At 35.3% G+C, this 23,739-nt stretch overlaps 1 protein-coding gene across 1 annotated transcript in view; it reads right to left on the bottom strand.

Moving 5' to 3' along the window:
* The window catches only part of PDE3B (phosphodiesterase 3B, cGMP-inhibited), a gene marked incomplete at its 5' end in the record, with an annotated part of 24,266 nt that extends 5,432 nt beyond the window's left edge, over positions 1 to 18,834 (bottom strand). Inside the window, 12 exon segments of the mRNA XM_010079438.1 lie at positions 1 to 103; positions 2,564 to 2,677; positions 3,415 to 3,526; positions 5,613 to 5,747; positions 6,522 to 6,625; positions 7,143 to 7,216; positions 7,739 to 7,949; positions 10,161 to 10,267; positions 13,388 to 13,530; positions 17,638 to 17,673; positions 17,675 to 17,887; positions 18,784 to 18,834. The exon segment at positions 1 to 103 is cut by the window's left edge and continues 1 nt beyond it. Coding sequence (XP_010077740.1) covers positions 1 to 103; positions 2,564 to 2,677; positions 3,415 to 3,526; positions 5,613 to 5,747; positions 6,522 to 6,625; positions 7,143 to 7,216; positions 7,739 to 7,949; positions 10,161 to 10,267; positions 13,388 to 13,530; positions 17,638 to 17,673; positions 17,675 to 17,887; positions 18,784 to 18,834 — 1,403 coding nt within the window.
* Between the last annotated feature and the right edge of the window lie 4,905 nt (positions 18,835 to 23,739).

Raw genomic sequence — 23,739 nt, 5'->3', positions numbered from 1 at the left:
GCAGGACTGTTTGATGCTAGACAACCATAACTGTCATCAGCAATAGAACAACTTTTTGAAGAAATGTAGCTGACTTGGTCAGGGGCAATACCACTGGCTTCATCTAAGAAAATCAAAAATAGAAAAGTAAAATATTTTTGAACATTATTTCATTCATATTTTTAATATATTTTAAATGACTAGGCCAGATACTATTGCTAACATAATCTTAATATTGTTATCCTTCTAATTGTGGAGCTGAATAATTGGCAAAGAGACTTATACTTTAAGCAAAAAGTCATACTATTATTTATAGACAAATCAGCAATTTTGAAGAGAAGTTGAAATGCCAATAAGTCATAAATTCGTTATGGCCACAAGGCTTGCCCAAAAGGGTAGATGCAGTCCTACAAATACATGAAAAGCTTCGGCTGTTTCATGACGTTACATAAGAAAGGCAAAATCCTACAGGACACTGTGAAGCCTGAAAGAAGTGTCCCAAAACTGTAAAGTGGAATGTTTCTGTTCTAAAACCAATTATTTACCTAGTACAGCATACAGATATACCCCAGAATCCATTTCTTCAGACAAGATTTCCTGTTACAATGCTGAGATATAACTATCATTCACACAAATAAAGGCGACTTTCAGAAGAGCTGTGAACAGTCAGAATGAGGAAAAAGAAATAATTTTATAATCCACCACAGTCAGAGCTCACTCTTGCCAGACAATTTTAGAAGAAATGTAGACTCTACACTTTTGGTAATACATGTGGGGCACATATCAACACTTATTTTTTTTTGGAGAGGAAGGAAGAAAAGATTTGCCTTGGTCCTTGAAACGGTATGGTGCCTTAGAGGACATAAAACAGAGGAAGTCACTCTCTCTGCAGCTACAGTTCATGCTGCAGAAGGGTGATTCAGAGGAATGCTTCAGCAAGCACAGAACGCAATCTGGTGGAACCAGGGACACTGGCCATCTACTCTATTCTATGTCTCTTGATTGCAGTAGAGTTGTCATTTAGACTAGAAAGCAACCATTTAATTATTAAAATGCACTTGTAGGTGTTTTTTTCCATGGGAGGGAATGAAGAGAAGGAGAAAAATAGAAAAACGTACATCTCAGAGTCCAAACTACAGATCTTGGAAAATTCACATGGATACCCATGGTTACACATTACTGTTAAGGTGTCTGTCACTGTTTTGCCTTCCCCTTACTGTCATGCTGCTAAAGACCTCCTGCTGTTATGCAGACCTGGAATTTCATTCACTTCTTAAAATGAGGGCACTAGAAGAGCATTCCAGAGTTACTTTCCAACTTCAATAAGGCCAAGAAAGGATCAGACAGGATCTCCCTTAGTATTTCTACAATTTGCCCATTTCTTGAACTTGCAAACCTTTAGAAAAAGCTCAGGGGACAGCGGAAACCACTGCAAAAGGAACTAAACCCATTAAGTTAGAAATATTTTGGACAAAGTTACTGCCTAAAAAAAAAAAAACAAAACCACAATAGTACTTATTTCATCACTGTACAATAAAAAGGGGCTCTTTTGCCTTAATAGAATAAGCGAAGATTAAAAATCCAAGTAACATTTATACTGGAAGAGTTCCAAAGCACTTAGAGGAAAAAAAAAATGCAATAGGGTGCAATCAGTGGATATGGACAAACCTGAAAAAAAAACAAAGGTGAGAGCAGTGGGGCTAATTAGTAAGGAAGAAATAACATGTACTGTATGATGTTCTGTACAGTTCACAGATTACTTCTTAAAATTACAGCCTTCAAAAGCCACATGACTTGCATCTTATCTTTTTTTTGCTGCATATAGAAACCAGAGTTCTTAGAGCGTGCTGGATTTCCCCATTTGATTTTTCTTAAATACATACATTTTAGTATAAAATTGTATATCTAGAATAATTATACTTTACTTACAGTATATATTTCAGTAAAAACTACCAATCTAAATTTAATAGTTAGTTCCATGAAGTCACAGGCAACACAAAAGCAAATTTCATTATAACCAGTCATACAAAATTCGAATTTGCTTATTTCTCTTTCAGGGATGCTCTTAGGCAGTTACTGTTTGGGTAGTCACTTCAATGCCTGAATATCTGCATGTGATATCTAATACAGAATTCTGAAATACTAATTTTTACATTAAAACCATTAAGGAGAACTTCAATTAAGTTAAATACTTTCACCTTGGTATTTTTTCTTTCATCTATTTAATTTCCCAATAAAGTTAAGAAATATTAGTCTAATGTATTTCAAATGCTAAAAATATGCTGACTGTAGCAGTATACAGAGGTTTCATTCAGCATAGAAAATTTATTAAGTGAACATGTATTCTTGGCTAACAAACTAACCGCTACTCATCTAATAATTTTTCTAAAAATCTACTGCATGGTATTTCTGAGTGGTGTGTACTAACATTGCGATATTTCTACTACCTTATATTAAAGTACAAAAAAATATGTGATAAGAATAATTAGCTATATTCTTCTAGAGTAATTTGTTTTACCTATTATAGTTTCATTAAAACATTCTTACAGAAAAACAAAAAAAAATAACCTATGTGAATACATACCCAAATCATTTTCCATTATATGTTCATTATGAATTTGCTGAAATCCAGGAATGGGCCGCGTTGTCAGATACCATACTGCATGAAGAACATCTGTGGCATGTATACGATTGTGATCTGAAAATTACCAAAATATAATAAAAATATTATCTGAAATATAATCAAAAGGAGCAAAAAGAACAAGAAAAGTAACGTACTAAATTTACTATAGGGGAGATTTTTATTAAAAATAAAGGAAAAATTGAATTTAAATTGTTTGTAGAGGCTATATCATAGAACACTTTTAAGAAACAAGTTAGATAAACATCAAACATCCCCTAAGTGTACTATATCCAACCTGAGAGTCAGGAAGAGAATAAGTAGCCTTTTAAATCAGTGATGGTGAGCCACTAGCATTGCTTCCAATGATACCTACAAGCATCTGCACTGGTGCAAACATCCATGACATGGGGGGTGGGTGGGGTTTTTTTGTTTTGTTTTCCAATAAATCTGGCTGCTCTAAACAGCAAGATTAATAATTACTGTCAAAATTCTGTGTTTTCTTATTATCCTATTATGGGCCTAAATCAAATTTCTGTTAAAACAGCACCTATTCTCTCATTAACTTCAGTATGTTTGATTCAACTACTCATTCAAATTCCTTACAATTATATTCAACCTACGCAAAATTCTGTTTTGGAGTCCACCAATTTTTTGCTGCTATTCATTAAATCAGTTCTAAATTCTGACAAATGTTTTAATTAAAAATATACTAAGTCCAGACATTGTCTGTATTAAACATTAAACCAAGACACACACAGTACAGGAGACACACTAATATAAAAGAAAAACAAGTGTAATTGGATAGTACTTACAAGGAATATCTCGGTAGCCATTTTCTAGTGCACGGAAGTAATTCATGAATTCTTGAGTTGGGATTTTGAAAATTTCAAACAACCCAGTGTCTTGAAATAAGGTATAAGTAACCTAAATACATATTAAAATTAATTTTAGTCTAAAAAATATACCTAATTATAGTCTGTTTTTTCAACTTTAAAAATATTCCTGTCTTTTAAAATTTTGCTTGCTGATAGAGATGGAAATTACTGAAATCCCATTAAAGATTATCCGAAAACTAATGTCATAGAGATATGTTTAATGATTTTTTAGCACAAAAATACGGATTTCTATAATCCTTTCAAATACAGAATAATAAAAGCTTTTATTTCTTTATTGATAAATTCTATGCATAACTTATTATTTTTAATAATATCCTCCACAGTTTTCATAATGTTAAATAATTCATGCTTTATTCTACTAGTGACCTAAAAAGAAGGAATCTATATTCTTACTTATTATTAAAAAATTCAAATTACTGAACTATTGTAGCAGAGCCATTAACATATTTTTGAGACTTATGACTTGGGTATTTTTAACAAAGCTAGCTGGCAAAAGAAAAAATATTTCAAAAATGTACTCAGAACACCCACACGTGGATACACTGTGCAAATATATTATGGTTTACAAGCAGAATTTAGTGACTACAAAGACCTCCCCAAGACTGAAAATATTAAGAAAGCTTTTCAAAGCAAGTCACTGCTACTTATTTTTATCACTTTTTTCCCAGACACTTGAGAGAAAGCATAAGTTCTGAAGTGTGGCGGGTGCTCAGAGGAACATGAGAGAAAAATGAGGGCACATCCGTCCTTCCGCCTGTCCCAACCATTCCCCTTACACATGCCCAATTTGAGAACCTTACACCTGATGATGGTAAAATACACTTTTTAATTGGCTCTTAAGTAGGATACATATCAGATGCTTAGAGAACAACTGACAAAGGGACTGGGGCGGGAGGACGAGAAGGACAAGTAGTACACATACATACAATATCAGGAAGAACTGATACAGAAACTCTGGTAGAGTTTAGTAGAAACCTCCATGCTTACGTACTTACAGGTTTGAACTATCCCCTAGACTGCACACAAATGAAATGCAAGCTCATGTGGATCACAGAGTACCAGTATACTACAGTAAAGTCACCACTCAATAGTGGATTGTGGCATTCTAGTCTGTACATTAACAGTTGTCACTAACTGAGGTGACAAAAGACCTGAAAACATTTGATCAAACAAGACTAACTGAAGATTTAAAACAATAGCCAGAATATTCTGTATTATTAGAGAAAAGACAGTGTCTAATGACAAAAAAGAAATTATCCCCATTATTTTTTCCCATCTTCAGTAGAGGTGCAGGCCTATGGTTCCAACTGCACCCGAGTGCTTCTAACCTGTTTCCTTCCCTCCAGCTGCTTGTTCCTAACACCACTGAGCAAGAGTGACATGCATTCTACTCCAGGGTAGGAAACTAAGATACTGCCAATAAAAATGTGTTGTGGTCAGATCAGAAGCAAATCCAGCTCATTCTATAGCTCCATGATTTCTAAATCCAGCATAAAGAAAGACACAGAAGTTTCCACATGACATTGATGAATGGGAGAGGCTGGGGAAGAGCAAACAGGATCATACTTTTGCACCTGCCATTAGAATGGCTTCAGCACAACATGAAACTGCACAAGAAGAGCTTAGTAATAAGTCAGAAAGACATAAAAGGGATACTACATGCAGAAAGCAGCATGGAAAAAAAATCCCATTGTTTGTAGGATCAAGAGGCAAAAGACTGCCTAAAAGATCACTTCTCTTCCCCCACAGGTGTAGCTCTGGCAGAAATATTTTACTGAAATAAAGAAAAAAGAAATGGTTGACAAACAAGGCAGTAATTCTGAAAGCAGGAGACAATTTTTCATAGGAAACGGCATATTACTACGAAACCTACTAAGTGTGAATCTAACCTATTTTACATTGAGAATAAAATTCAGAAAATTTGGACCATGTTGTCCATAGATAAATCGCTTCTTATGGTTTACAGTGAGAGGTAGTACATGAGAAATTATATTTCTACTTTTCAAGTCAGCATTCATACATCTGTTGACTGCAAAACTTCTTCACAGTTTAAATAAAATATATGAGCACAACAGCTTTATACACCCTCCCTCATATAATAAAAGACAACAAACCTGGCTAAGGATCCTTCCAGACTGGTCTCCCATTTCTTCTACAAGGTCAAAAATTTGGAAATTCCAATTGTTCATCTTCTCCATTAGTGACTCATGGTCTAATAACATCGTTTCTAATGTAGGACTCTGCTCCACCTGTATGAGAGTAAGATACTTTATCATCTCGAAAATAACAAAGAAAAGTAATTTGTCAGTTGTATTGGCAAAAAAAAAAAAAGCCATGAAAATAATAAATCATTATTGAACTTATTGAATGGTGCTGTAACTACAGCTATAAGAAAATCATAAATCAATAATACAAATAGCACAGTTAATGGCTTGACTTTTCATATTTTGGAGCAGCAGATTCCAGTGCTTTCTGAGATGGTGATAAATTTTAATTCTTCCTCTTTTTAAACAAGATGAGTTAATAGAACAAAGCAAAAATATGCGTATGCTAACAAAACATTTACGGAACTTTGACAGTTCATCAATTGAACAATCTTTAAAAAAATTGAAGTATAAACACAAAATGTTAGTAAAGCTTAAACCATTTGTCTCCCTGCACTTCCAATATACTGCACTGTATGAACATTCATTTGCAAGTCTCACTGAAACTGCCACATCTTTCATAAACTTCCAAGAGAAGATACTACTCAGTTTTTAAGCATCCTATCAACATTAAATCTACACAAATTTGATCACCAAAAAATTAATACAAATCACCATCTTGTCATTTGCTAGTGAAATTTATGCACACTGGAAATACACAATTGTTAAATGAAAATTTGAATTCCAGCAATGCACTATTTCCCTTCAGACATTACACCTCCTCGCAATGCAAAGACCTCTTCACAACATGTTAGAAATGATAAAGAAATACTGTATTGATAAAAGTTATTGCAAGGTTTTTTGCAATTACATGCTTACAAGCGGATTATTTTGTGTTTGATCGATCACATCCTTCCTTTCATCTTTTTTCTTCTCTGCATGGCGGAAAGATTCTTTTGAAACACTAGCACTTCCAATTTCACCTTAAACAAAATACATACATTAATACTGTATCGGTAATTTATTTGTAAATTGCTACAGTCTAATAAGTCTTGAACTGATCATGCAGATTCTTCACAGAAATGTAAGTAATAGCTTGTTTCAAAATAATTTTTATTTAAGATTTTAACACAAAAAATTGTGATGGACAAAATTTATTAGACAAACTACTTGAAGATTGAGTAAAAGCTAGAAGCATAACTTTTTACTTACAAAAATTGGTGCAGTGATTAGTTTAGCTGAGATGGCAGAGAACTTGTTTGTTACATGGAGTACAGTATTACAAAGCTATGAGTGGAAGCCTATTGTAAAATCCTTACTCTGGAGCAGGCAATATTTTAGATTATCTTGACTATCCTAAGTTACAAACTAAAATAAAATATATGCATATGAGTTACTTAAAGTATAGGAAAAATTTAATGTAGAAGTAATAATAAAAATTAATTTAATTGGTTTTAAAAAACCCTCAATATCAAATATTTGTCTATTTTGAAAGCCCACCTGATTTTCTGTCTTTATATTCTGCAAATTCTGGTTCTGGTGTTGGAACAGGCTTGAGTATCTGACGTCCACAGCTTATAGAAAACATGAAAAATATTTACAACATTCAGTAATTTTCTTCTTTTGCTACTGCTGTATAGTACTGAAAAAAAATCTGCAAATTACTTTTCTTAAAAAGGCATGCATTTGAAGGTCCCTCAACCAAGTGACCTTAGTATTTTCTCCTAAATTTGGCACATACAGATTTAGTTTGTATTTAGAAAACAATCACCTCCCCAGGACTCACCTCCATGAATTCATAAAATAGAGCTAATTATTTAGAAAGTATTCAGAAACACAGAATTAAGTTCCCAGGTAGGAAAGATCTGTAAAATATTGTTGCTCTCCAATAACTGTTGCTTTCAAGGATGAGCCATTTCAGATCAATGGCATACATACAGCTGTCTTTAGTCTCCCCTCGGTAACATAGTTACAGATTATTATGAGATTATATGCCTTTTTTTTTCCAATACTAGCATAGGTCTTGTAATTTTCCATTTTAATTGTATTCTTTTCAACGCATATGAAATTACTAAAAATGTAACAGTTTACAGTACCTGCTACACACATAACCTACAGGTGTTTTAACCTGCTGCTGAAAATCTGGAGAACTAGATGTGTAGCCTGGAGGCTTATGTATGTTAATGCTTGGTTTTGTAAGAAAATCAGCAGTATCAGGAAATTCAACAGGTGACCAGCTGCTGAAAGCCCCACTGGAGACAGATCCATGACTAGGTGAACCCACAGGACTCAGGCCAGGAGAAGCACCTTCCAAAACAAACAGTACATGGAGTTCAGGTTACAATAAAAACATTACTGTTAAGAAACACTGAAATTAAATGACAAGAACCTTTATAAATTGTAAAGAATGTGCAAGTTTTCAAAACATGGTGTATAGTTCACACTGCTAAACACATCTAAAGTAGCTACATCTATTCCAGGTTTTGAGATCTACAACTATGCAGCACAGTCTAGGCTACACATCTGAATGGGCAAACTATGTAACATGTTATAACATCTGGTTTTCAAAGGTTTGGTTTTGTTTTTAGCTTTGATAAAATTTACTGAGTAACTAAAACTTTCTGTATTCCTTTCTGATTCAGGACTGCTTTTTAAAATTTTCCAGAACAAAATGATAAAAACCAGTATTTATAACCAACTTAGACAAAAAACTTTTACCTCAGTGTTTTGCAACAAAGAAAAAATATGATTGAGAAATTTTTAAAAACAAAGTAAAAAACCAAAATGTTGTAATCATATTTTTGAAGCAAGGGAATAAAGTAAGCAGATACTGGCCTTTTTTGACAGTGATGTACCTTTTTTTTATTGGCATAATAATCTATCCAAATCTGCCTAATAAACCATTGGGGAAAAAAAAAATCTAAAGTTTGCTCATGAGTAATTAGAGATAAAAACCAAACAACTCCATCTTCCTTACATCCATGAAATTCCCTATTCCTGTTCAAACAGTAAGCTAGGGTTTAATTCAGGCTTCTGTCCGTGAAATCTAGGAAAGCAAGCTGGTAAATCTGCACTTTGGCTACCCTATGTGCCTAACATGAATTTATCACAAAGTCTGACATTAAGCCAAAAACATCATTCCTTTCCCTTGTGAAAACACACAAAACACAGGTCATCTACAAGTGACCAAGGTAACTTATAGCCTTTGTAAACATACTATTACCAAAAGGAGTAAAGGGCCCATGCGCAAACAATGAGGTGTAGCCCTTAAATAAGGAATTAATAGCCTATCACTTCTAGCAGTGTCATAGGCTACACTGACTTGACACACACAACCTAAGAGTAGTATGTAATTACATTTTGTTACAGTAAAATATAAGATTCTTCAAAGTCCACATTACCAGGTGCAGAGACAGAAGTTTTAGAAAGCAAATGTCACAAATGTCACTGCTGCAAAGAAAGATCCGGAAAAGTTGGGAAGCAACTTGTAAACTCCCTTCCAGAACTAAAAAAGATTAATACTCTAATGATGGTTACTTAATTTCATCCTTTTTACATATTCAGCAGGTTTTAATGCATATCATTGCGCTTTCTATTTTCCACAAGATTCAAAGTAGAAAAGTGCAGAAGGCAACCCAGCTTTTTATGAAGAAAGAACCATTGACAATGTGCAACAACGTGTTTACATGTGGATCTGGCCCAGAGTTTGCAAGTTTCTTGGTGTTTAGAATAGTGAAAGGAAAAAAAAAACCAAAACCAAACAACCAAACCATCAGTAAGTAATAGGGGGAAAACTGGTGAGTTTTGTGTTTTTTTTTAAAAAAAAAAAAATTTAAAAGTACATTCATCTCTCCCAATCCAACCTGCATATTTAAACACTTATAAAACAAAATTATTAGACAGGTTGTTATCCATTTTAGCATTATTTAAAAATAAGCAGAAATGTCAAAAGAAATAGCTTGCACTTAATATGGGAAAATACACAGTCGTCATCATATCCGAAATAATGATATACACATTATTTCAAATCTTCTGTTACAGCATCTACTTAAGCTTGTTATACTGACAGTCCTAGAATAATATCTACTCCAACTCTTTCCAAAATTCGTTTAAACATTCATCTCAGATGAATATTAGGTATTTAGGAGTGTCTAAGTGACAACACCATCGCATTACAAAAAGCATAATTACTAAAAAAAGTCCCTTATTAACGTATGTGAACTTTGCAATTTTCGACAGGTACCAACCATACTGAACACCGTAACATTCTGCAGCTACACAGCACTAGGTGAATAGTTGAGATCTCTACAAAGAAATGTTAATGTCTCTTGATGCTAACTGTAATTTTGACTATTCTTAGAAGCAGATGGAAAATAAAATATTTTTTAAATATATGCAACATGTTGATGTTCTATTAGTACTACATTTACATGAGAAAACCCCACAATTGTAACACATTATGTTCTAACTAGTACCTTGACATCCTGCCACTAGGCTATACAAATTGCATGATCTTACCTGCTCGTCTGGGACCTATATGATGAGTCAATGTCATAGAAGATGATCTTTGTTTTGGTATTGTCAGCAAGCTTGCACCAAAAGACCCATTTGAATGAGATCCTTGGCTGAAAATAAAACAGTAAGAATTTTTTTTTCTTTCTTATCCTCTCTTCCATTTTTATTAAACAAAATGTTTAAAATGGCTAGACTGCTCTGTTACAGGTCCACTTACCATTCAAGAAAAAGAAAGTACCAGAAGGAATACAAATTCAAGATCAGCTAGACAATATACTTTAATTACGTGGAATAAATACTGCTGGGTATGGGGAAAAGCAACAGAAAACTTTATGCAGTCCTAAAATGACACAATAAGTGTATTCAGACCACATGCCATAGGTTTTACTTTCTAAAATGGTATTTATTTTTCTTGAATGTTTTAACAAAGTAGGCTATTTTCTAAGAGATCTGAGAACATTTAAAAGACTGGTTACTTTGGAAATACCATGACAATCTTATGCAAACACAGCTTGCTTTTCACATCATTTTGCATATTTAATTAATCATTTTATTTATGATCATCTTAAAATGAAAGCTGCTTTTGACATAAAGTCATATTACACTTCAGCAGCTGCGTTAAACTCGATTGTTGAATTATGCCATCTGCTGTTCCAGGCATGAAATTGCAGTCCAAAATTCCAGTTATATATTTCCCTTAGTAAAAAAAAAAAAAGCTATATGCAATTAAAGATAACTGTATACATGTACTTTAAAGTGAAAATAGTTTATGTAAAACTGATTATTTAATTTCAGTATGAGAAAATGGTATTTACCAAAACAGATTTAGTCTTGTTTAATCAGATTTCAAATAAAAGCGAAACACAGAAATAATACTTGATCTTCCATCATTTGTTTAAATATATTAATATAAAAAATGAGTTAGAGAATAAACACAGATTTATTCTTCTGAAGTCTGATGCTGACATCAGACTTTAAGAAGTGTTTCAGTTGACATCTAGGGTAGATGACTGAAATTTTCACTATTTGTACCTTGTTTAGCTATCATAGCTCACATGTGGTCTTTTAAAGCACATTAAAATGCTGCATCAGTATTTAGTGTAGCAAGACTATATATTAGTCAGGGTCAGTTCATCTTGAACTAGTGCTTGAATGAGAAACCAAATTAAGAGTTTGCATGGCAATAAAACAGCAGCTCTCCAGAGCTGCTTTTGAACAGTGGATGGATGTATAGAAATAAATTCTGGAATATTGAACCAAATTTATTGTACCAGTATGTAATAGCTTCTCTTTCTCAACTCAGCTAGAATTCAGTTGAAAGTAGTTATTTTATGTAAAAAAAAAATCTTTGGCTTTTGATAAGCTTTTCCCTTGCTTCTAGGGAACAGTTCACTGTTTCACTCTCCCTTTTTACTATTAGTCTTCTCCTCCTTGCTTCTCTTCTAACATTCATTAGGTCCTTCATTGGGCTGAATGAGCTCCCCAAGCAGGAAAAACTGTCTTTTTATTGCTGTTATTTTTCTGACAATTTAAGGGGCTGACTCAACAGCCAGAGCTAATGGTACGAAGTGCTCTAGGATTTTTATGGCTACGCCAGTTCAGCTATTTCACCTAACCTTATCCATACGGTAAGCACCAATGAGGGATTTTGAGATGATTAGACGTTAAAGGCAGACGGATAAAATGATCACTGGAAGGTGCAAGGAGACAGAGACAGTGCAAGTGTTGGCAAGAATTCTAAAGGGCAGCATATAAACCACAATACAGCAAACACGAATTCTAGGGCTGTATGGGGGCAGACAGGAGCAGGGCAGCGGAACATGGCTGACTAGATGCACTAGTCAGCAGGATCAAGGGATAAACTAAAAGTGATGGGGCACGAGCAAGGGTGTATTCCGTGCTGGTGCTTAATCAGGTGAGCTCAAGTAGGTTCTCTGGTCAGTAGGACATGTAAGGAAACCCTCTGTAAACATAGACTGTGTCTGCACCAGAAGTACTGAGCCTCAAACTGAAGTCCCACAGTTTGTAAGTTTAAGTTGATTTCTCTGGTTTCTAGTTATTTCCAGTGGATATAACTGGTGAGATTCTTTCAAACACTGATAACCAAATCAGCATGAAAATACAATCTCTAAATGACTACTACTAGTACCTTCAGTTACATTTTACACACAAACCACAATTAAGTTTCACTATGTAAAAACTTAAAGAGCATATTTTATTCAAGGAGAAAAAGCCACTGACAAGGGCCAAATTATTTAAATGGTTCACTTTAAAATTAAATATAAGATTGATAAATTTTTGGATGTGTGTATATAAAGTTTCATCTACCACTACTAATTTTGTTATTAGCATAACTTATGTTTTCTTTTTTAAAAAATGCATCTATTATACTTTCCTTATGACCTATGTAAAACCATTAAAGTCTTGAGAGATACCAAGTATTAAAAAAAAGCAAAACCATACTGATTTTTACAGATTTAAGCTGCAACACAATTTCAAACATCTGTTGTACTTTTCTCACAAGATATTGAGTAAAGCCATACACATTTACACACCCAAATAAAACTAAATGTGTGAAATTTCACTGATATACAATATTAAACAAAAAGAAAAAAAAGTAAAATTATTTAAATCCTAATTCAAAATTAATTTTAACTCTGGAAATAAAAGCTTTGTTTGCACCATATTGACTAAAAAGTAGAGAAGAGATGGCTTTCTTAATCCACCCTACTGCTTGCTTGATGACTATAGGAATAATAAATGTTGCAATACACACAACAGCAGCTACCAAATGCAACAAAGTTATATAATCTTTTTAATTATAAAACAATTTTTTGGGTATGTGGAAGTTGGAAAGTGATACCTATTTTAAGTGAAAAAGAGAAGGAGGAAGTCAGTAAAGGTTTAGAGGTTAAACTAGTTTGTTTTGCAATGGTGTATGTTGGACTTTTTTCATTTCCTACCAAAACTGATATGCCAGACTACTTATTATGACAGAGCATACCATTCAACCTCAGAATGACCTGATTTCTAGTGAGATCAAACAGAGTTACCAAGTATAGTACATAATTAACTTGAAACATTTTCCAGTTCATGCTTGCAGAATTTGGAGACTTAATTCACAAGATTTTACATTAAACATTTCCACTGCAAAGTTCCAACATTACAGACATGAACATTTCAGAAAGGCTACGTTTATTATTGCCCTTAAAATGTGGTTAAGTGCTCACCCTGACGTGTTATAATCCTGATGAGATCTCTTGCTGTTACTCCGTTCCCATCTTGGAGATGTTGATTCTATAGGTGGAATGCCAGAAACTCCTGAAGTTCGTCTCAGCTGTGGTGTTGGCAGGCTATTCCTGCTATTTAATCCCTGTTGAGTAATTTAACCATGGTTAAAATCTACATAATTAAAAAGAGGCACTAAAATTGTATTTTTTGGTGACTATTTATTGCTAATTTTTATAGTGAAATAGTAAGTAGAGTATCTTACATCCACCCTTACTGCTCAAGAAAATAAAAAAAGATGCAATCAAATTACTTTGCTTACTAGAAATAATAATTTTTCATATTGCTTTTTCTTCCCTAAAAATAAAATATGTAAAGATACTTGTACTCTGAAATCCATGTGGTCCAACAACTACTCTTCAGAGTTTTTAAAAATAGAGATCTTCTAGAGATAGTCAGTGCTGTAGGATTACAGATCCTTCTTCTACACATCTCAATCATATGACAACACAGCCAGCTACTCAGCTTGCAGGGTAGCCCGAGACTTTGATAACTCAGTTCGGTTGCTAAATATTGACAGTGCAAGTGTAGTGGAACTTGCAGAAAGGGTAATGCACAACGCACAGGGTCAGTTTTTGTCCATCAAGACTCCCTCTCTGCTTGCCTACGAGCCCCGCAGCATCCCAGCTTCCCAGGCACCTCGCCACTCCCAGCATGGAAGCTGTGTTACTTTAGGCACACTGCAGCCCACTGGAAATCACTGCGGTACTGATTAAAGTCCTCTGCAGAGCAGGACAGCAGCACTCAGACAGTGCTGTATGGAAATAACTTGGGACTTATTAGTTCTGCCTTACTAAAACACCCCCAGAAGAGTATATCCATGTTTAAATAGCAACTAGTAGAACCTAAGTAATAGAAAGGAGAGGATCACTGCACTGAAACTGCAAAGCCAGCTCTGGCATATCTGCATTCATTGCACAGATAACCTATACACTGTATTTTAAACAAATTAAAATAAAAAATCTCTGACTGCATTCAGTTCTCAATCCACTTGTTACCTCATCCCTAGATTTGGCCATTCAGTGGAGGGGGGGGGCAGTGGGGTGGGGGAAGATTTTTCTGCATAATACAGATGCGTGTAATCAGACCTTGCAAAGCAAAAAAGATGACAGGAAAAAAAATGTTTAAAACAAAAAAATCCAAAGCAATATTTGCAGTATTGAGTAAGGTCTGCTGGGTCATGCGTGAGGACAGGTGACCCTTGGATACCACCACTTCAAAAGTCTGTCAGAAACAATGACTTTGCAATTTTAAGCCTCATCAGGTGGTCAAAGATCATGTAACAGCTTTGTGAGTTAAGTATACTCAAAAAAAAAAAAAGCGAAACAGTGTTGACACAAGAGTACAGCCCTTACCCTGAAAAATCAGACTGCTTTGAGTCCTCGATATGGGATGTACCTTGACCCTGTTTGCTTTGCTGCAAAGCTGCAGTCACAGCCAGAAGGTGGAACTGGGCAGGCAGAAGAAGACCACCACATTGCCCACAGAAACATGCAGCAGTCCTTAACCAGTCTTACCACAAAGGGAACTGGAGGAGCATATTCTGTGTATTGTCATACACTGGTAGTGCTCTCAGGGTAGGGTGGACTTCTCTGTCCATGGACCACATCAATCTAACCTGTGTGCTGTCTACAGCAGGGGGAGCACAGCTGAAAATCCCCACCATTGCAGGAGAAATGTCCACTCCCCAAAACAAGTGCACATTAGCACAATATTGAAAGACGACCCCCAGCACCTGCAGACACTTCTTCTTCCTGGCTACACTAAGAACGAGGGAACACTGGGGATATGACAAATCTCCAGAACTTTCCCCTACTAGATAAAGCAGCAAAGAATAAACAAAACATGGGTAGCAAAGGACTCAGGAACTCCAGATCACTCTATGCTACCAAAGTCACTGGTAATCACTCTACAAAGGGGAAAAAGTTGCTCTGGAAACAAAATTTAGAACGTGCCAGAAATCAAAGTTATTATGAAGAGACTTTCAGTTACCAGCAGGTGGCCAGGAGACAAGGGATGTGGATACTTACGCACTTGCCTAGACAACTTTTACTTGCATAAAGTGTGAAAACTGTTAAAATAATGACTGTTGACAACACCAGAAATCCACCAATCTGACAAGCAGTCTACTGACATTATATGCTAGAAAATCTGGGGACAGCTCTGTCATGATGGAAGTGAAAGTTTTTCTATTGCAGAGCAGCCCTGAGATGTTATTTGTCTAGCAAAGATTTCCTTTCTCTTTTTTAGGAATTTAAAGAGACTGATCAATAAACAGCACCAGCTGGGCAGTTCATGCTATCCAAGCTGTCAACTACCAAGAAACTCAGAGTGAAGAGTTAGCATTAGATAACCAGTTATCACTAGCCCAAGGTCTGAAGCCCAGTTTCAGTTTCTTTCTTTTCCTTGTTTTTTTCTCTTTTTTGCTAACAAAGAGAAAAGGCCGTTCCCCATCAGAAGTGAAAAAAAAATTATAACTGAATGCATTTTGGAAGTATTAGATAACCAGTTATCACTAGCCCAAGGTCTGAAGCCCAGTTTCAGTTTCTTTCTTTTCCTTGTTTTTTTTCTCTTTTTTGCTAACAAAGAGAAAAGGCCATTCCCCATCAGAAGTGAAAAAAAATTATAACTGAATGCACTTTGGAAGTCAGTCAGGGAAGAGAAATGAAGACATACTCAGCAAACAACTTGTTAGAAATATGGAAGAGACTTTTCATATTCCAAGTTAGGGACAGAAAGAATGGGAACCTCTCAACATAGTCTGAAAGGTTCCATTTTGAAGAAATATTTTCTTATTATTTTCTTTGTTTAGCGTAATCTGGAGTTTGTGCTGACTTACCTGTTTTTTGAAAGAAAGAGAAATCTTTTTCTTAGACTAACACACATAGGGGTTGATCTTCTGGCTTACCCCTAAACATACAGCAGGTAAATCAATATACAGAAAACAACCCAAACTTAAAGGAAGAGTAGCAAATTTTACTTTCAGGAAGAAGGAAAAGAGAATAGCTGTGTAAAAACATAATCTTTCAGTCTCATATAATCTTTATAACTAGTCTTTAACAATATTTTTTATTTCAAAGAATTCTAACTAGCTATACAGAAATTTTAAAAATTTTAAGTTACATTTTCACATTCACATAAATTATATTTTTCACATGGATATACCAGTATCTAGCAGTTTTCAAAAAAATCCACAAAGAAAACCATACGCTGAATGATTATGATCCCTACCCAACTGATTTCTGCAGACATCCATGTGACTTTCCAAGGAATTTCATACTGCAATGATCCTGCATGATCTTCCACAGAGTAATCTGTAGACAATGAGATCTTCCCCAAAAGTGTTTGTTTTAACAGTGGTTCCCAACAGACTCTTCACAGGCTGAATCTGTCTCGAGGCAGTTTATCTGGCTCCAAAATACTAAGCCAAAGAGTTGATCTATTTGGGCCAAGCTGCCCACCGCCTGGAAAGAGCAATTATGGGGCAGGGATGTCCCAGACCAGGCTCTACAATAAACAGCCTCAAGCTCTCAATACCAGGCTACCCTCGAGTTATTAGCTCTGGTGCACTGCAGCTGAGTTTCTATATTTGAATGTTTTTCCATCACGTTCCTTACTATGTCATATAGTAACTACATTCTTACTTTCACTTATTTATCCTAAATAATGGAGAAGGGACAGTAGATTTAAGCACTAGTACCATAATGTGATGTGCTGCACAGAAGAAAAGGATATTTTTCCTTTTACATAGCTGATTTGCATCTGTCTGATGGCAAGTCTGGTGTTCACAAGAGCAAATTTCTTTGGAAAAAAACAACAATGAAAAAGCCACACTGACAGTAATTGTTACATCAAGAATGTGGGAGAAACAAGAACAGCCCTGTTTGTGCCATACCATGAGAATATAACATCTTCATTTTATATTTGCTTTTAGTTTTTTTTAATCCCTATTTTGAGGAATCATGTTCAGAGTGCAGATCAATGTTTTTACCTGTCTGTCCTCCAACCACTTGACTTTGCACTTTGCTACCTATCTACATGTCAATATGTTTTCACAGCTGCTCTCTTTTGACCTTAAAGGTAGTTAAAAGATATTCAGTAAAGAAGCTACTATCCACACAGAAGCAATTTTCCAGATGATTTTTCCTTGTAATTTTTACACACACATGAATGAAAATTAAAGTCACTTGACCTTGAGCAGCTTTCGATCTCCTTTTTCAGCAGTTTTTCTCTATTTCAGGGCAGGGGAAGAAACCAGGAAATGGTGTGAATGGACTAGCCTTTGGCCTGCATGTGCCTGAGAAAGCACCAATCAAACTATTAATGCTTCGAAGGGAAGAAATCACTTGTGGTGGAAGGGATGGGTCAGTCAGGAGGTCTGTTAGCATGCTCCGAGCCTCATTTAGTACTGAAAGATCAACTCCATTTCCACTGCCAGCATTCTAGAATAGATGGAAATGTTGCAAACTATTAACATGTCAAAACATCCCAGTATTCCAAGTTTTAAATAAGCCTCTTATCCATTGCACATTTAAAAAATATATTTAAAAAAATCAATGCAATGTATTTTTCTTTTAAAGCAAATATATACATATAGACATATTCAGACACCATTTTTTGCAGGCTTTTTTTTTTTTTTTACACAATGAAAAATATTTAGAATTCAGCATTAGCTCTCAGTTTATTTTTATCTGTTTAAAATAAACATCTGGTGCCATTTTTTTTTAAATCTCAATTTTTCATTACTTTGTCTCAGAATTAAACTTAGCATTCTATCTCCTCCAATAATACCAGCAGAAAGTTTGGGGGCCAAACTATTACAAGCCCCTTACAGAGATGCAATTTCCACAGCCCCATTACTTTTATTAACCCTGATTCTACTGAAACAAATCTTAACAATTCTGTCAAAAAAGGGGTTAGTTTTCACCTGGCATAATTCTCTGAATAGGAACAGCAATAGCTGATTAGATGTCACTGCTGACACAAGAGAGAGGAGGAGAAACAAGCAATCAAGAAAAAAGGAGAGAACCTGGTAGACCCAAGTGTGGTGACATTGCTGAGGAATCACTCCCTAACCTTATGCTAACAGATATTTCAAAAAACGCCATTCTCATTTAGTTAGGTGTGAGACTGTTCTCAAATACACCACAGAAAGTAGATCGCTGTCAGCTTCGTCAGAACTGCTGAATATCAAGTCCCTGCTACACAGAGATAGAATGTACTAGGACGACTTCAGTAAAGAAAACATCAACAGAAAAACTGAAATCTGACAGTTTACAGTGAACTCTGTACTCGATCACATTTCACAAAAGAGTAATTACATTCATAATACACTGACCTGGTAATAGGGCTTGTACCATTGCTTCAAATCCCAATCCCAAAGTATCATCTGTAAAGAAAAAGAAGTAAGAGCAATAGGTGATATATTAATGCTGAAAAACAACAATGGAATAAATCTTTATTATGTCATGTAATACAAAATGCTTCTCCCTTCATGTTTTTAAATGTAACTTAGGCCATTTTCTCAGTTAATGCTACCCCAGTAAAAATCCTAAAGAAAAGTCTGAAGAAATTGCATACAACAGAGAGATCTTGATGACAGAATAATTACATGGCCTTATTTCAGTATTTCTGGATTGTTTATAAATCATTTAACATGTACACTAAATTAGGTGGTGACAGTGTTTCCTGCTTCTATTCACCTCAATTTACAAAAGCAAATCTATTCTAAGACCTGCAGTATAACTTTTTCCTTTCCAGAACCATTGAAAGAGTAGCAATTTTGTAAACAGAGTGCAGAAAACACTATATTAACATCATTCATTTTTAAATGAGACAAAAAGCACCCCAATATCTCAGGTTAAAAATCGGTAACTTTGAAAGCATTTTCTCGCAGGAGGTTTTGTTAGATTTGTAACCATATTCAGGCAAAACCTATGTGTTCGGAATAACTTCACAAAACCCACCAAACCCACAAAAGAACGTCAGCAACACAAGCTGAAGATACTATCAGCTTCAAGTATGTCAACAACACTCAACTTTTCTTCTATTCTGACAAAAAATAAAAACAACATACAAGAAATGAACTTCATATGTCTGTTTTGTTTCAAAAGTGTTCAGCCTTCGTGACTTCTTGACAGGTTCTAATTATTTTCTGATAAATTAAATCATTTGTACAACATCCATTCGCAAATTATACAAATATAAAGACAAGGTGGTTTTTCCTCTTTTCCATAGCTACAGAGCACAAATAAAGAGCCAATACCCCACTTGGCAGTTCATATTCTGCAGCAATGTAAGTTTTGCTGCTTATTTTTATGGGTGAGAACTACGTTTGGGTTTGTTCCTCTGAGAGCGCTTTCATGGAGAAAACACAGTGTTCCAGGCCAGCACTTGTCCAGGAGAAGGTGCAGAAAGTGTCAATAAAGAGACATAGGCTGGTGTGTCAGCAGTATTCAGGCAAGGGCGGCACTTAAAGGCTCTTTTTCTCTTCTGTTATCTTCATAGAGATACCACCAAACCATGTTTAAAGTTAACAGTTATGACATCCACTTGAAGGAAAAGTGAAGAGACCTGTCATTAAGCATGTGTTTAAACTGGGAGTGAATTATGCTACATCAGAAAGTCATGTTATATAAAGCAAGCAGATCTAAATCAAGAATTAAGATTTTAGGAGTTTAAGTTTTTTTGGGTTTTAAGTGATTAATTTAGCTACCACTTCCTCATTCATCAACTGTTTTTTTCAAAACCAAGCATATGAGATGACTGTTAGCCTGTCAGTCACAAGCATCAAGATAATGACCAGCGTTATCTGCCCATACCCATTTTGCACGATGCATTTGGTTTTGGTATGATTGTTGCAAAGATGAAGGGGTTTTTCTTCCATAAAAACTAGAATTGAGTTGTTCATCTGGGCAGGTTGGGGTTTTTGTTTTTCTTCATTCTCAGGTTTCTTTTTCCAGACTGACATTTATTTGCTGTATCAAACATATGCAAATCTTTTGGTTTCATTATGTCCTCCTAAACTTGGATACAGAGACTGTGTTAATCTGCTCCATTGACTTTTGACTTAACCAGCAACAAAGATCAGATGTCCACATGAGTTTTGTTAGTTTTATCAGCAACCTTTGATACTAATGGTCCAACAAGTTGCATCAACTTGCTTGCAATCTTGCAACCTCCATTAGGGGACACAAAAGAGGTTTCCCTTCCCCCAGCTCTTCTAATAGTTTTTTTTTTCTTTTAAATACGTGATATGTTAGCTAATTCTATTTATTTGTTGCAAATGAGATCTTAATAAAATACCTATGCTCTTGCTAAATCCAGAATATTTTTGTACCAAACCTTTAACTGCAACTACTTGTACTGATGCAGCCTCCTTTATTCATCCTTCAAGCCACTGGGAGCTTTTGTGTACCTGTATGTACTCACACATGTACTCACATAAGTTACACTGTTATAATTTTGGGGGTCTAACAAAGTTCAAAACCTAACCAAAAAAGTTCAAAACCTTCCTTTTGGCTTTAACCCTGCTACAATAAAGAAATAGGCTCAAAGCTGCAGAGGCAGAAAATATTCAATGGAAAGTGTTCCTGCTATATCTTGTGTCCCATACTCATCCAGTATACACAAGGTAAAATAATGTGTACGACTCATGCAAAATCTACTTCCAATGCAAATAATGATTTGATATTTTAAATGGCAGGGCACCATTTTATACACAATTTTATTTAAATTAAAAAATTCACAGCTTGGATTCATGATTCAAAATTTTCTGTTGTGATTTAAATCAGAAGATTTGAGCTTCTCCACTGATGCCAATTCCACAGCAGATAAACTAGAACCATAGAATCATCGAATCATTAAGGTTGGAAAAGACGTCAAGGATCATCAAGTCCAACCATCAACCCTAAAACAGTTTTGACATAAACATAACTGAAGTTTACCTGTAAGTTGCCAGCAGGTTATTTTTTTAAATTCACTATACATCACCATTAACTAGAAGCCGTATCTCCTGAGAGAAGATAGGCTGGGTACATTAGCACGGCTAGCAGGCTACCACAGTCTATATCAGCTGCAAAATCTTCAAGGCTCATTCCATGTACTGCACATTGAAGTAATTAAAAGGAGCTGATGACAATTTTAGGCACAAAGTAGCAATCTCTTCTACTAAGCACGATGGAAAAAAATGCAGATCACTATACAATGAATATTCTTCCATGGTAAATACAACTTAGTACATCTCTCTACTAATCAAAACCTTACAGGTTAATAACAAAAGGGGAGTTGTTGCCTTTTCTTAGCTGCTTCCAGCACACCACAAGATGGCACTCAAATCCAGAAAGCCTCTCCCACAAAGACCGTTTCGGGAGAAAGGAACAGAAACCAGCAGCATATTCCCTGCCAGACTTTCTGCAAAATCGAAATGGTTTGAGGAACAAGGGGAGCGACAGTTTCAAAGGTTAACAGCTAATAAATTCTGCTTCTTTACTAAAACTTCTCTGTTTAAAGTAAAATTTACTCCCTACCATTCTTTTCAGAAACTAACTGCAAGGAAACTCTACTTTGTTTCTCCCTACCTACCAGACTTAGTTTAAGTAGCCTAACTCCACACCTTGCAAGTCAAATCTGGATTACTAAAAAGCAGAATTTTTGGCATTTTTTTTTTCGAGAGTTTGGCTGTCAAAGCTTTAATTACCATGGACCATCAACAAAGGTTACAAAATATTGCCCGAGTTGTGTTAATATTACAACAGTAGTAAAGAGAATACAGTTTATTTTGACTTAATGTGATCAGACCAGCAGACCCTAAAATAGATCTCAGGCAGAGCCTCAGCAATTTTTTATTTTGCAACCCTAGGACTTGTTGCAGAAAGATCTGTTCCCCGTCATACAAATATTTTGTAATCTACTGCACATAACATTCTTCCTCACCTCCTTCAACAAGAAACACCTAATCTAGGAGGGACTTGAGTCATTAAAGTTCCAGGCTACAACTTAAACCTCTGCTTAGCAACTCACACACTTTGGCTTTTGAGCATCCATTGTCAGTGCCAACATCACAGCAATCGCACAGCTGGGAGCTCCTCTGAAAATAAAACTGCAGTGGGCTCTGATATTGCAGATGAATGTCCGAAAGGTGAGAAATGTATGGCCCTCTCCCCATGACTGTGTATAGACAGCTTGGAGGAGAGGTTCTCCTACCAGCCTGATTCTAACCCCAGAGTCTCCCAGCCCACCTAAAGTGATCACACTTTCCTGGATTTATGTAATCGCCTGTCAAGCTGATCAGGGCTTTGAAGGACAGTAAATAAATAACAAAACAAAACCCCACACATAACACAGTACTATGCCTTGTTCTTTAAAAGTCAGGTACTATATTATTCTTAAATATAATAATTTAATCTATTTATCCTATGAAATAAATTTAAGCACTGTTAAAAGAAGACAAGCCAGCTTACAAAAACCCTTTAAGTGCAAGTGACCTTTTTCAATTTGGCCACCATCAGCCAGTGATGGGTTTAAGTCAAACTGAAACACTTCACTCAAAATGGGCTAAGAGCACCAATGGAGAGAACTTGCATCACTGGAAATACATTTTTTTAAAGGCTAAAAAAGTTGTCAAAGCCCAACAAATTCTCCACAGAGTTGCTATTCTGAAGAATGAACTACTATATTCAGTTCTATGGATGTTTAGTAAAGTCTAAGGAGATTTTAAATCCATGTCACTTACTGGAAATATGCAGGAACATTAATAGTAGGCATCAGGTATTACCCTTTGTTGATATTTTCTCAAACAATGAAAACAGTATTTCCATGTGCTCCAGAGAAATTGCCATGCAATTTGAACACAAGAATTTTAGAATCAACTTATCTGACACTATTTGTAATCCATCTATTCACGGGGCGGGGGGGGGAAGAGGCAAAGGGCCCAATTGTTACATATCAAGTCAAGAATTACCAAAACTTAAAGACTGCACTTTTGCAAAGCACATGTTGTTAGTAATATCAGACACACTTGTTAAAAAAGTACACAAGGTAACAGTAATAAAGGCTTTCCCTAATACAGCTTATAGTTCAAACAGCAACAAGAACAAGGAATATTAATTTTTACACAGAAAAAGGAAAAAAAGTGCTCCTCTAAGTAGCTTATAGTCAAACTAAAAACAGATGAGAAATGGGAGAAGACAGTCAATGAAAACTGGCAGAGCTTCAGGGTTTGTTTTGTTCTTAATGATTTTTCTGTATAAGAAGTTGTATTGTAATTGTCCTGGTGGGGGACTTCAACCATCCG

The sequence above is a fragment of the Pterocles gutturalis genome, unplaced genomic scaffold (genome assembly GCF_000699245.1).
Source record: "Pterocles gutturalis isolate BGI_N339 unplaced genomic scaffold, ASM69924v1 scaffold5074, whole genome shotgun sequence".
Lineage (NCBI taxonomy): Eukaryota > Metazoa > Chordata > Aves > Pterocliformes > Pteroclidae > Pterocles > Pterocles gutturalis.
The sequence above is the reverse complement of the archived record's forward strand: the minus strand, read 5'-3'. Positions and strand labels throughout refer to the sequence as shown.